We start from the raw sequence: 12,818 nt of genomic DNA on the forward strand, positions 1-12,818 counted from the left end.
TTTAATAAAATATAGCCTCAGTAATAAAAGGTAGCCTATTTTAAAGATGGACAAAAATTTGAACAAACACTTTACCAAAGAAGATATACAGAAGGAAAATGCTCCCATAAAATATCAGAGTAATCAGGAAAATAGCCCCAATGAAGTCCCTCTACTCATTTAAATAAAATGAATAACATTAACATGACTGAGGATTTGAGGATTTGGAAACACTGCAACTCTTACGCTTTGTCAGCAAGAATGTAAAATGCACAATCACTTTGCTAAGCAATTTGGCTCTGTCTTGTAAAGTTAAAAATACATATATTGTATGGCCCAGAATTTCTCTCCTAAGTATTTACCTGGGAGAAAAGAAAACATCTTTCCGCAAACAGACTGGTACATTACCATTCTTGGTAGTTTTATTCATAATGGCCAACAATCTGAAACAACCCCAATTTCCATCAAGCTGTGAATTGATAAATAAACTCTCGTGTGGCCATATCGTCATGTGATTTCATGTGTGATTCCACATCACAGAATACTACTGAACAATACAAAAGAAGGAACAACTGAAAATGTGTCGGCATGGGTATGGCTCAACTTAGACTGAGGGAATTAAGACAGAAAAGAGTAAATCCTGGATGATTTCATTTATAGGGAATTCTCAGAAAGGTAGAATAAATTCATAGTGACAGAAAGCAGACCTGATAAAACAGACCAAGATAAAGGCTATTGACTGTAAAGGAGCATGGGAAATTGGGGGTGACAGGGAATGAAAATGCTCTATACTTGATTATGAGTGTGGTACAGGGATATATGCATTTGTCAAACCCCATGCAACTGTACACTTAACAGGGATATTTTTCTTTTTTTCTTTTTTCTTTTTTAATTAATTTGTGGAGCGTAACAAAAAGCATGGAGGACCTGGGGAGTTAGAGAGGAGAAGGGAGTTGGGGTAAATTGGAAGGGGAGGTGAATCATGAGAGACTATGGACTCTGAAAAACAGGGATATTTTTCAAAATTACATTTCAAAAGTTAATGAGGGGCACCTGGGTGGCTCAGTGGGGTAAAGCCTCTGCCTTCAGCTCAGGTCATGATCCCAGGGTCCTGGGATTGAGCCCCACATCAGGCTCTCTGCTCAGCGGGGAGTCCGCTTCCCCCAACCCTCTCCCTCTGCCTGCCCCTCTGCCTACTTGTGATCTCTGACTGTCAAATAAAAAAAATAAAATAAAGTCTTCTGAAAAAAAAGTTAATGAAAAAAAAATAACTGAAATAAAAGAAAACAGTATTTTGAAAGTGGGACAACTCAGATTAAAAAATAAATTTCAATGTTTAATGGACAATCTGTTTATAATTTTCATTTACAGGTACTCTTTCAATAATCCCAGTGAATTTTCAATGTATCTACAAGTATTTGGAGGACCTTGTAAGATGAAGATTTTGATTCAGTAGTTCTGGGTGGAGACCAATTTTGAGCGGCAGTCATAGGGTGGTGAACTTATGACTAATCAACCCAGGCCAACTCACTTCAGCTTTATTTACACATCTTAATAGAATATCCTTTAATGGTTCCATTTTGGTAACTTCTACACAAAATGACCTTGTCTAACCATCTTTATCTGTTTGAAACTTCCTCTCTCTTCAAAGTAATTCTGTTGTCCAAAGGAAGGGAATGCTATCAGAATAATGTCCTCTTCTCTTCCTAGTGTAGAACCTCCAGGAATCTTGGGGAATGCTATTTGCTGGCCTGATGTAACTGTCAGCTATCCTGCTGTTAACATAGTCCTAATTTAAAAATGTCTCCCACAGGGATCGCCTGGGTGCCTCAGCTGGTTAAGCGTCTGTCTTCAGCTCAGGTTGTGATCCCAAGGTCCTGGGATCAAGTCCCACATCAGGCTACTTGCCCGGTGGGGAACCTGCTTCTCCTTCTGCCTTCCCCTCCCCTTGCTTGTACCCTCACTTTCTCTCTGGCAAATAAATAAGTAAGATCTTTAAGAGAAAAAAAAAAGTCTCCCATAGGAAACACACACACTCTTTCTCTGGCCTATGTGATGCCACAGTTCCATCATGGTTCCAACACCATGCCACTGTCTATCTCCCTCTAGTGGAACATCTCATTCTTCCCCATTGTCTCTAAATTCTGGAACTCCTTAGACACCAGCCCTTATCTCTCTTATCATGCTAGATGTCATTTTCTCCTCAGTAAGCTCATTGAACCTGAGGGCTTCAAACCTCCTTTGCCTAACCCATCACTCACAGATTTGACTGCACCCCAGATCTCTAATTTCTAACATTCCCTCCAGGGTGATCTGAACTCCCTTCTCAGGGTCCCCACTGTGAGCAGCATCACACACTCAAACTTCACGTCTCTAAAGCTGAATTTATGGTATTCTTGAATGTGTACCCCCTTCCATATTTCCTGTCTCTGTAGATGGCAGACCAGGCACGCAGGTGCTCTGTCAATAACGTGAAATCACAATTCATCCCTCTCATGGCTTCATGCACAGATCAGTCCGGTACTAGAACCTTGTTAGACATTGTGTGAACTGAACAGAGCTGTGATGGGAGATTTGGATAAGTATCCTTAGGTCCGATTACATCTAAGACAGGAGCCTCATTTAGCTAATCAGAGACCACGAGCAAATGAATTTAACTATTTATAAGTAGTTTTAAAAAATGTAACTTAGGATGTTTATTCAGAGAAAGACAAGGAATACAAAGTACATAATATTTATGAATGTAATACTATTTTATATATATTTATTATATACAAAGAGTGAGCACAAGTCTCTCCCCAAAGATGATATAGTTTATAAGTATAAAATACTATACTTTATATTCTACATAAATATATAATATAGTATGTATTCTTATATAATATAAAATTGCTTTATTCTTTTAATTATATGTAAATGATACATTGGGGTTGTTTTGGCATAACACACATTCAAAGATTTATTAACCATCCAAATATTTATGCATATGTAGATCAATGTTATTACATGAATAAATATCACATACTTTGTATTCCTTGTCATTCTCTGAATAAACATACCAAATCCCATACTTTAAAATTACTTATCAAGTGGTATGGGGTTTGGCACAAATTAAATAATTATGATAAACAAACAATTTTGAATATACTTTTTCTTTTAAAAATAGTTACATTCGGGGAGCCTGGGTGGCTCAGTCAGTTAAGGGTCTGCCTTCGGTTCAGGTCATGATCCCAGGGTCCTGGGATCGAGCCCCACATTGGGCTCCCTGATCAGTGGAGTCTGCTTCTCCCTCTGTCCCTCCACCATTCATGCACTTTTTCTTTCTCTTGGTCTTTCAAATAAACAAATAAAATCTTTTAAAAAATAGTTAATTTGCTGATGGTCTCTGATTAGCCAAATGAGGCTCCTATCTGAGATGTAATTTGATTTACATTCCTGTACATCATTCATCTCTCTGTAGTTTACTGTCATTACACTTGGACCTTCCTTCACATGATTTCTACCGGGTGTGGGATGAACATCCATACTGTTAACCAAAGCAGCAAACTGATTATGTTTGGGACTCTCCGTATCCCTTGGTCCAGCTGCTTATAGCATGTTGCAGAATTATTACAAATGAAAATTTTGCTTGAATATTTCCTTCCATAAACCACATTTTCTGAAGCCTTAAGTTGAAATACCACTTTGTGTCTTTGCCGTGTTTTAATCAGAGCAAAGTTCAGTCCCAGCTGTGGATTTCGGGGCTCTTCCCTTCTGCGTACTGGTGTGGGCAGGCGTTGGTGGATGTTCCCATGTACTCCTTGAGCTTCCTTCTTATGTATTTGATAGACTACGGCTTAAACTTCGACGGCACTCTGATGACCCTTATAAGTGAGATTATACAAGTAAGTGACCATCTTCACAGAACAAATATCATTGTATGCTTTAAGGAAAGCATTTGAAGGGGCAAACTGTTTGCCTTGATGTTTACATTCTTGCAAATCAAATCACTGTAGAACCTGGTGCTCTGACAATCTTTTGGACCCTAACATTTTCTTAAATTGCATTTGTCTTTAACTAAACATTCCTGTTGATTTCAGATCCTGTGCTCTTTTGGCTATGCTGCCTCCCTTATCTTCCTGACATATGTGATTTCATTCATTTTTCGCAAGGGGAAAAGAAATAGTGGCATTTGGTCTTTTTGCTTCTTTATGGTAAGTGTATGGCTTGTGAACATTCATTTTATGTATTTAAATAAAGAATTCTGAGCCATTCCTTTAAAATGGGCCCTCAGTAGAATGAAAAATTAGTATTATAGTCTAAAATATTTTGTTTTCCTTATATAGGAGCCTTTTCAAAATCTGCATCTTTTTCTTCTTCTTAATTTCTACCATTGTCTCTTTTAAAAGTCACTGAATTGTTTCTACAATCATAAGGTATTTGCCAGACGGAAACCTGGAAACCATTTTTATCTTCTTTTTACTGAGAATAAATAAGCCCCAAGACCTCCACAAAGCCATGAGGATTACAAATATGGTTGCTAGCAAGTTAAAACTAGAAACTACTTCTCTATACTCTACTAGAATTAATTCCATAAAAGCAACACTTATTTTATCTAAACTAGGAAGGAAAAATATGTGTCATCTCCTAGTATCTAATTTCCTGTCATTCCAGCGGCCAAAAAGTAAATTATCATTTCAACAAATATTAGTTGGCTTCCAACAACGTGTCACAAACTAAGACCAATAACACAGAAAAAATAGTTTCAACCCTGAGAGGGAACTCAGAGGGTAAACACAGAAGAAAACAGCCACTTACTAAAGCAAAGTGGGAAGGAAAAGATTATCTCTTTTTCAGAGATTGTTTCTATGACAACCAGAGTCAGGAAGGATTAACTTAGGAAAATGAGAGCACAGATTTGCTTGAGGAGTTTAAACCTGAAGAGTGATATTTTAGTAGCTAGAGAAGACTGGTGATTCTGTGTGTGAACAGAAACTCAGGGGAGAAAGTCCAGGTTTGTCCTGGGAACAGGTAATCATCTGGCATGGGTAAGGAGAGGAAAACGTACAGCATGGGCATGGTCCTAGTTATGGTAAAAATATTGGTTGGAAGCACATTGGCCTTTAATGACACACTCAAGAGGGGCGCCTGGGTGGCTCAGTGGATTGAGCTTCTGCCTTCGGCTCAGGTCATGATCTCAGGGTCATGAGATCAAGCCCTGCATCAGACTCCACATGCAGTTGGGTGTGTGTTTGAGATTCTCTCTCTCTCTCTTTCTATGCCCTCCCACCACACCCCGTTCACACGCTGTCTCTCTCTCTCTCAAATAAATAAATAAATCTTAAAAAGAAAGAACTATACTTTTCGGAAGAATATGCTGAATGCCTTAAAAATAGTAATTTGTTACACAAAGAAGTACAAAGACTTTTAGGAAGCTTTTATTATTGCAGTGTTTTAGAAGAAAAAGTCTGAGAGCTCCTGTTATCCCTGTAACTATCTCTTATCCCTGAATTTTGAATTTGAGTACTTCTACTGAAGCCACTCCAGGCTGTTCCATGTGTTCCCCACTGGTGTCCCTAATGGAAGTCTCCTCTCACTGTCGCCATTACATCATTCCCAGGAGATGTCCGTTTGTGTTCCCTCGGATTAGTGCTTATCTACTAATTTTACCTGCAAAACAAATATAATGCCAACTTTCTTCCTTTTCTGAAATGAAAGTAAGCTATCTGTTAGATCCTAGATTTATCCCATCACGTCTCATTCATGACGCTCTGCGCTAAAGGAATCTAACTAAGTCACTGAGAGAACATGTCAATGGAGATACACTGATTGCCCTTGCATTTCTGAGGTGGGAGTTGAAATTAGGAATATCCTCAAGATGAACCATCTCAATATGGAGAATATGTGGAAATGCAGAGTGGTTAACATGCATATCCGTATCTTCTTTAGATCTGCAGCATCTCTGTGTTTATATTGTTCTTTGAGAGCTTTGGACATGTCACCCTGTACTGCATCACCTTTCTGGTACCACAAGCCACGTTAATTGGCTGTATGTTGTTATATTATGAGGTAGGTAATGCCACTGTCTGCCCCATGTCGTGAAAATGCTTAACCAGTTGTGGAAGCTATGCTCGGCGTTGGGGCCCTTGCCCATGCTGAATATACATGACATTTAAAGATGTCTACCTCATGGATGCCAGTTGAATCCCTCCCAGATAGGCGGTGTGTTCCAGTTAGAAAACCTGGTCCTGGTCCATGTGTGGGGAGACAGGGCGAAGGGTAGTAAGCAATAGAGCAGCCTTTCTACACTCCTGGGTGCTCGGTTTCAGGAGGAGGCAAATGAAATATCACTAATCTTTGGGATCTCAAGATTCTAGAGAGGCTTTCGATAGGAATAAAATCCCCCTCCCCTTTTTTTCTAACTGATTGATAGAGAACTATCAACTACAAACATATAGATAGAGAAGTAGAATTATAGACTTCTACAAAAGGAACAAAGATACAGTACATGAGTGACAATGGGGAAAGGGAGGGGAAAAAAAGAAAGGGGTTTTCTAAAGGATCAATGGGCATAGGAAGCTGTATGAAGCTCTGGTAAAAATATTGGTTGGAACCACATTGGCCTTTAATGACGCACTCAAGAGGGGCACCTGGGTGGCTGGCTCAGTGGGTTGAGCTTCTGCCTTCGGTTCAGGTCATGATCTCAGGGTCATGAGGGGGACAAGGAGAAACCCCATTTCTCTCTGATTATTTGAAGAGGCTAACAGAGATGCCCAAGATTGTCTTACCAGGTAAGGCATAATTGCTAAATCCTGTTGCTTCAAATAAAAGTACAGTGCCTCATCAACCTCGGGAGGAAGGAATACCACCACTTACTACACATTTTGGAATGGGCATCTACCAATACCCATGGTGAAATCAGGCAACGTGTTAACAGAGCTGTTCAGTGGGTCAGTTCACATTCATATAGAAAAAACTCATGAAACCAAAAAACTTCCTAATTTCACCATTCTTTTTCCTTTTGCAGGTGGCCATATTTTATTTCTTGACTGAAGAAGAATTAGCAAGTGTGGAGGCATTTCTGATAGTCTTAATTGTAAGAACACTCTTGTCTTTAACAGTATTTGTGTTTTTACTCTACTGAATCTTTTTAATTCCTTTACACACAGTGAAACATTTTTTTATTAAGATAGACCAATGGATATTAAGATAGACCTATGGATAGACCATGGAGATAAAGTATTTGTAAAATATGGAACAAATTTTTCTCAAAGATTGACTGACCAGGTAATATGCTTCTCAATTTTTGAAAACACTGTACCAGTTTTGGAGGAAGTGACATAAAGTAATGGCATTCTATAATTAAATTTGTTTCCATTGTTCTGTAAACAAGATTGAAAATGAATTTGATAGTTTCACAATTTGACAAATAGATCATTGGAAATCCGTAATGGTTTTTTCAACTGTGTCTTTGGAGAAGTCTGACTTCTCCTATTTTACTTCCGATGTGAAACATTTTTCTCTGAGTGTTCCTGACCATGGATCTCTCTCTCTCTTTCTTCCCAGCCTTTCCTTCATTTTATCATCTTCCTTTTTATTCTTCGATGTCTGCAATGGAAGTTTGGAAAGAAATCAATGAAGAAGGATCCCTTCTTTCGGTTGGGAGAAATCAAATTTACTTCTTTTATTTCAATCATTAATACTTAAAATATTTTTTGTGCATGAACTTAACCAATCAGTAAAGAACTGCCAAGTCCTGGGATAGACCGAGGTAGCCACCAGGCACCAATACAAAAAACAGAGGTCTAAATATCTAAATCAAAGAGGATTTTAAGTACAGGGGGAAACGGACCCGCGACATTGAGTATTAAGGGCTTGGACACTATGTGCAGTAGAATGGTGGGAAAAGCTACATGTCACTACTTCAATTAAATAGCAACCTATTTAAGCAGATTGGCAGTTGAAGGAATGTTGTCAATCCAGGAAGGAAGAACGAGTGAGCAAAGGACCAAAGACAGCAATAATTATGATCTTTGCCTGTGTAGTAAGAAGCCCAACTGGTGGGTCACAGACTGGTCCAGGTATTTATGGGACTTAAAAGCTGAGACTGTCTTTTTTGCACTGTGCGAGGATACGGCCATAAGCATCTTACTCCCTCTGGGTCGCCCATTGGTTTCATCTTTACCTATTAGAGACAGTTGAGTGGGCAACTTCCAAGATGACCTTTGACTCTTTATCTATTCATCTTTAACTAACAGTTAAAGATTAACAGACAGTTGAATGGGGAAGGCGAAATCTAAGATCAGTATGGGGGATTAGGTTGAGGTGAGAGAGAATAGAATATGGGTCTGAAGGACCAGAGGAGGAGAAAGTGAATCGGACACATTATTTCCAAGAAATGGCCAGGTTTCACAGAGACCAAGCATCTGAATTGTATTTTCTGATAACATCCTGACTTCAAAAATTCTGACTCATTATCCCCATGGGAATGTAATCATACCAACATGGCAGTGGTGTTAAAGCTAAGGTTTCCAGAAAAATCACATCATCCAACTCTGCTCTTGAAATCCTCTGTAGAGTGGAGAAAGACAATGATCCTATGATCTCCCTGATATGAGGAAGTGGAGATGCAATGTGGGGGTTTGGGGGGTAGGAAAAGAATAATTGAAACAAGATGGGATCAGGAGGGGGACAAACCATGAGACTGTTAATCTCACAAAATAAACTGAGGGTTGCCAGGGGGAGGTGGGTAGGGAGAGGGTGGTGGGGTTATGGACGTTGGAGAAGGTATGTGCTATGGTAAGTGCTGTGAGGTGTGTAAACCTGGCAATTCACAGACCTGTACCCCTGGGGCTAATAATACATTATATGTTTATTAAAATGTTTTTTAATTATAATAAGAAAAAGATACAAATTAAATTTTTGGAAAGAAAAGGCAAAAAAATAAAAATCCTCTGTTAGATAACAAATACTAAGTTGCCCAGTGAACATGGAAAAAGAATGTTCCACAGATAAGTAGGATGAAAAGTGTATGTAAAGCAAGCAACAAAGGTCACTAAATATAGCAGTGCCCTTGATAGGCACTAGGCCGGGAAGGGAGGAGAAGTCACCTCACTGAAAAGAGGTTATAATCTTTTATTAATTACTCAACCTACTCAAAGCATAAGATTTACAGAATGCAGTATCTTTTTTTTTTTAAGATTTTATTTATTTATTTGAGAGAGACAGAGCACAAGCAGGGGAAGGGGCAGAAGGAGAGGGAGAAGCAGACTCCCCACTGAGTCGGGATCCCCAGGTGGGGCTCCACCCCAGGACCCTGGGATCATGACCTGAGCTGAAGGCAGATGTTTAACCGACTGAGCCACCCCCAAGAATGCAGTATTCTTAATACAAGGATGCCCCAAGAATGCAGTATCTCTAACACAGGTGCCCCCAAGAAGGCAGTATTCTTAATACAAGGATGAAAACGTCGTATCAATGACTCATGAATGACTCTTGACTCTAGAATTTCTCCAAGAAACCCCGATGTTTGTCAAAATCCAGAAGCTCCAGAAGGGGAAGATGAAGATGTTCAAATGGAAAGAATGAGAACAGCAGATGCCTTGAATTCCACAAACTTTGAGGAGGTAACCCCTGTGAAGTCCTCATTTCATCAAAGAACACAAACGTTTGTCAGTGAACGTAGTCGATCTAAGAGTCCGATCCTCAAATAATTCTGAATTATTTGGTCCATACAAGCACAGATCATGACGAGTTCCTTTTAGGAAGTCATCATCTTGTTTACCTCAAACAAACAGATTAAAAGTCATGTCACCTCTGTTTGTCGTTCTTGGAATAAAAGCCAAGAAGTGGAGTACCACTGAAGTTGCAAAACCCAAGAAAGAACTTTATTTTCTTTTTCAAAGATTTTATTATCTATTTATTTGAGACAGAGAGCACACAGGCCAGAGTTGGGGGGTGGGGGTTCGGGGAGGGGAGGCAGAGCAGAGGGAGAGGGAGAAGCAGACTCTCTGCTGAGCTGGGAGTCTGAGGCAGGGCTCGATCCCAGGACCCTGAGCTGAAGGCAGATGGTGAACCAACTGAGCCAGCCAGGCACCCCAGAACTTGTGAATTTTAGAATGGGAACAAAGTGACACATTAGCACTGTTCCTTGGATAATGGCACTGTATGGACTGCACAGCAAAGTCTAATTGGCAGCTGGTTGCCTTGTCCTTAGAACAGAACTCAGTACCTCTCCAAGTCTCTTTCCTCCTGTTCTATACCAAATACTGTGCTTCTGAGTAACTGCATTGGTAGGAGGGGAAAATGACCATCTCTTCTCTCCAAGACTGAGGACCAGGACTGGAGAATGGCCAGGAAACGTGTCCCCTTATGGAAGGTCTTCTGTGATGGCATGTCTTGTGCCATGAGGGGCCGTGCCAGTGGGAAGACAGAGCTTCAAAGTTCATGGAGAGAATTAAAGTCTGATACGATTTTCTCATCACTTACAGAAACCGGTCATCATCGCCAGCTGCCTCCGCAAAGAATATGCAGAGAAGAGGAAATGCTGCCTTTCCAAGAGGAAGAAGAAAATCGCCACAAGAAATGTCTCTTTCTGTGTTAGAAAAGGTTTGACCCCCGTGGCCCTTCCCCTGTTGGCTTGGGGCCCTCGTGAGCTTTATGTCTTGATGAGAATCATTTCCTAGTTTCACACAGGGACCCAGCAGCACATGACCATCAGCAGCCCCCTTTACACGTCCCATTTCTTTTATTTTTTTAAAAAATATATTTTATTTCTTTATTTGACAGAGAGAGAGAAAGGGCACAAACAGGGTGAGCAGCAGGCAGAGGAAGAAGCAGGCTTCCCTCCGAACAAGGATCCCAAAGTGGGGCTTGACCCCAGGACCCTGGGATCATAACCCGAGCCAAAAGCAGATGCTTAACCCACTGAGCCACCCAGGTGCCCCTACATGTCCCATTTCTAAGTAAATTAACCAGCTCACCCCATGGATGGGGCAGAGTGACATCGACATGGAAACTGCAAGCACTCTATTAAATCAAACCACTGAAGCCATATTTCTATTTCACGGGCATGACTGAATTCCTATTTTGTTCAATTCATAAGAGAATGAGCTGGGGTTGTGCCAGCTCAGTTGGAAGGCTTAACCAGCAGCTGTGAGATGACCTCATTCTGTGTCATTATCCCACGGTGTTTAGGGTCACAGGAGACAGAGTCTGACACAGTGGCTTCCAAGAGTGGCCTTACCCATGCCCGTCAGTGTGACGTGCGTGGGCAGCTAACCTTGTCTCTGAGAGCTGTCCTGGGATATATATGCAGGGGTTATGATAACAACCTCCCAGGCTTGACGAGTCAATGAGATACCATATTTCCATATATAAAGCACAGAGCACAACACCTGCCTTGTAGCAAGACCTCAGACAATGTTTTATTCTTAATTTTACTATTGAAGTCAATTCATATTAAGTGTAACCAATTTTTTTTTTCAGGTGAGGTTTTAGGATTATTAGGGCACAATGGCGCTGGTAAAAGCACATCCATTAGGATGATAACTGCGGACACGAAACCAAGTGCTGGACAGGTGGGTGAGTTGTGTGGAGAATGTGCTAGCTTGGGGTGCTCAGAATAAACCTGTAAGATGGGAAAACTTTGTAAAAAGCAAATCTCATTTAATCATTAGATGACAGAAGTAGTTAAAGTCGCAGAATAACACATTCACAAAATGAACATATTCATACATAGAAAAATTAATCACTGGCAGGGAATAATTACTTATGCCTTCAAAGACACCTAGAGAGAATGTCCTATATCTGATCAGAAATCAACATCAGACTCTATACAAGCTTTAGTTATCGTGCCTTAAAACGCACGGATTTGTACTTTTTTTTTCTTGGCAAACTATCTGTTTCCATGTGTTAACAGTGAGTGCAGTATAACATATTACAGTTTTGATTTTGATTGTTTTTTTTAATGGGAGTATAGTTGACCTACAGGATTTGTCCTTTCAATGGGCATTGTTTTCCCAGTAGGTAATGCTTTAATTTTAAATTAAAATTAATTTAATTAAAATTTTTAAAGAAAACCTTTATTAAGCAATTGTATTCATTGTCCTCCACAAAGTGCTTGGATACTGAGACATGTCTTTTTGTAGAAAGACACTCTGTCTTGGGAGTCTTTTCAAAGAATGACTCAAAATTGAGCAACAGGATATACATGAAGTCAACTTGAGTCATACATGCACTTGACCTGCAGAAGGTGGCCAGACACCAGGAAAAGAGCTCAGATTTAGTAAAGAGAGAGACAACATCAGGTATAGAGAACCTATTTCTCCCCCAAACTCTGTGGCATAAAATAGACAACTTGAAGAGCTCCTTCAGAAAGGATGTCCAGGGATTGTGGAACTCGGAATATAAGGCAGAGGTCTGTGGAAACACACCAGGGGAGGTGGGGTGGTGTTCAAGCCCGGAAGGGAAAAGACCTCCAGGAATGTGATTGACAAATATCCCACCAAAGAGGGAGGGGAAAATAAATCTTCACCTCTCCGAAGCCAAGATTGGAGCATGGGACAGTGATCGGGGACACTCAGGGATGTTGGTGTCTCACTCAGACCTAACTGAGCTCAATGGAGACCATGCTCTAATTCAATCACCATCTGGACCCTAAATCATTATTTTAGTTCTCATTCAGCATGGGCCAAAAAAAAAAAAAAAAAAAAAAAGGTGTAGCTGTTCATAGATATATGGTAATGAACTATTTAAAAGGTAAGTAAGATTTGATTTAACAAAGTGAACTCTGGGTGTCATGAAACTAGCTTTAATCAGATCAGCAGTTTGTGATCTTTATAAACAACATCATTGTCCTA

The 12,818-nt window shown here is 40.1% G+C and overlaps 1 protein-coding gene across 2 annotated transcripts in view; it reads left to right on the forward strand.

Moving 5' to 3' along the window:
* ABCA8 (ATP binding cassette subfamily A member 8) overlaps positions 1-12,818 on the forward strand; it is a 68,720-nt gene that overhangs the window by 48,374 nt on the left and 7,528 nt on the right. For both annotated transcript variants that reach the window (XM_059380070.1, XM_059380069.1), the window contains exons 24-31: positions 3,690-3,863; positions 4,059-4,172; positions 5,908-6,027; positions 6,986-7,054; positions 7,525-7,616; positions 9,464-9,584; positions 10,449-10,566; positions 11,446-11,537. In XM_059380070.1, coding sequence (XP_059236053.1) covers positions 3,690-3,863; positions 4,059-4,172; positions 5,908-6,027; positions 6,986-7,054; positions 7,525-7,616; positions 9,464-9,584; positions 10,449-10,566; positions 11,446-11,537 — 900 coding nt within the window. The remainder of the gene's footprint in view (positions 1-3,689; positions 3,864-4,058; positions 4,173-5,907; positions 6,028-6,985; positions 7,055-7,524; positions 7,617-9,463; positions 9,585-10,448; positions 10,567-11,445; positions 11,538-12,818) is intronic.

Source organism: Mustela nigripes, chromosome 16 (assembly GCF_022355385.1).
Source record: "Mustela nigripes isolate SB6536 chromosome 16, MUSNIG.SB6536, whole genome shotgun sequence".
Lineage (NCBI taxonomy): Eukaryota > Metazoa > Chordata > Mammalia > Carnivora > Mustelidae > Mustela > Mustela nigripes.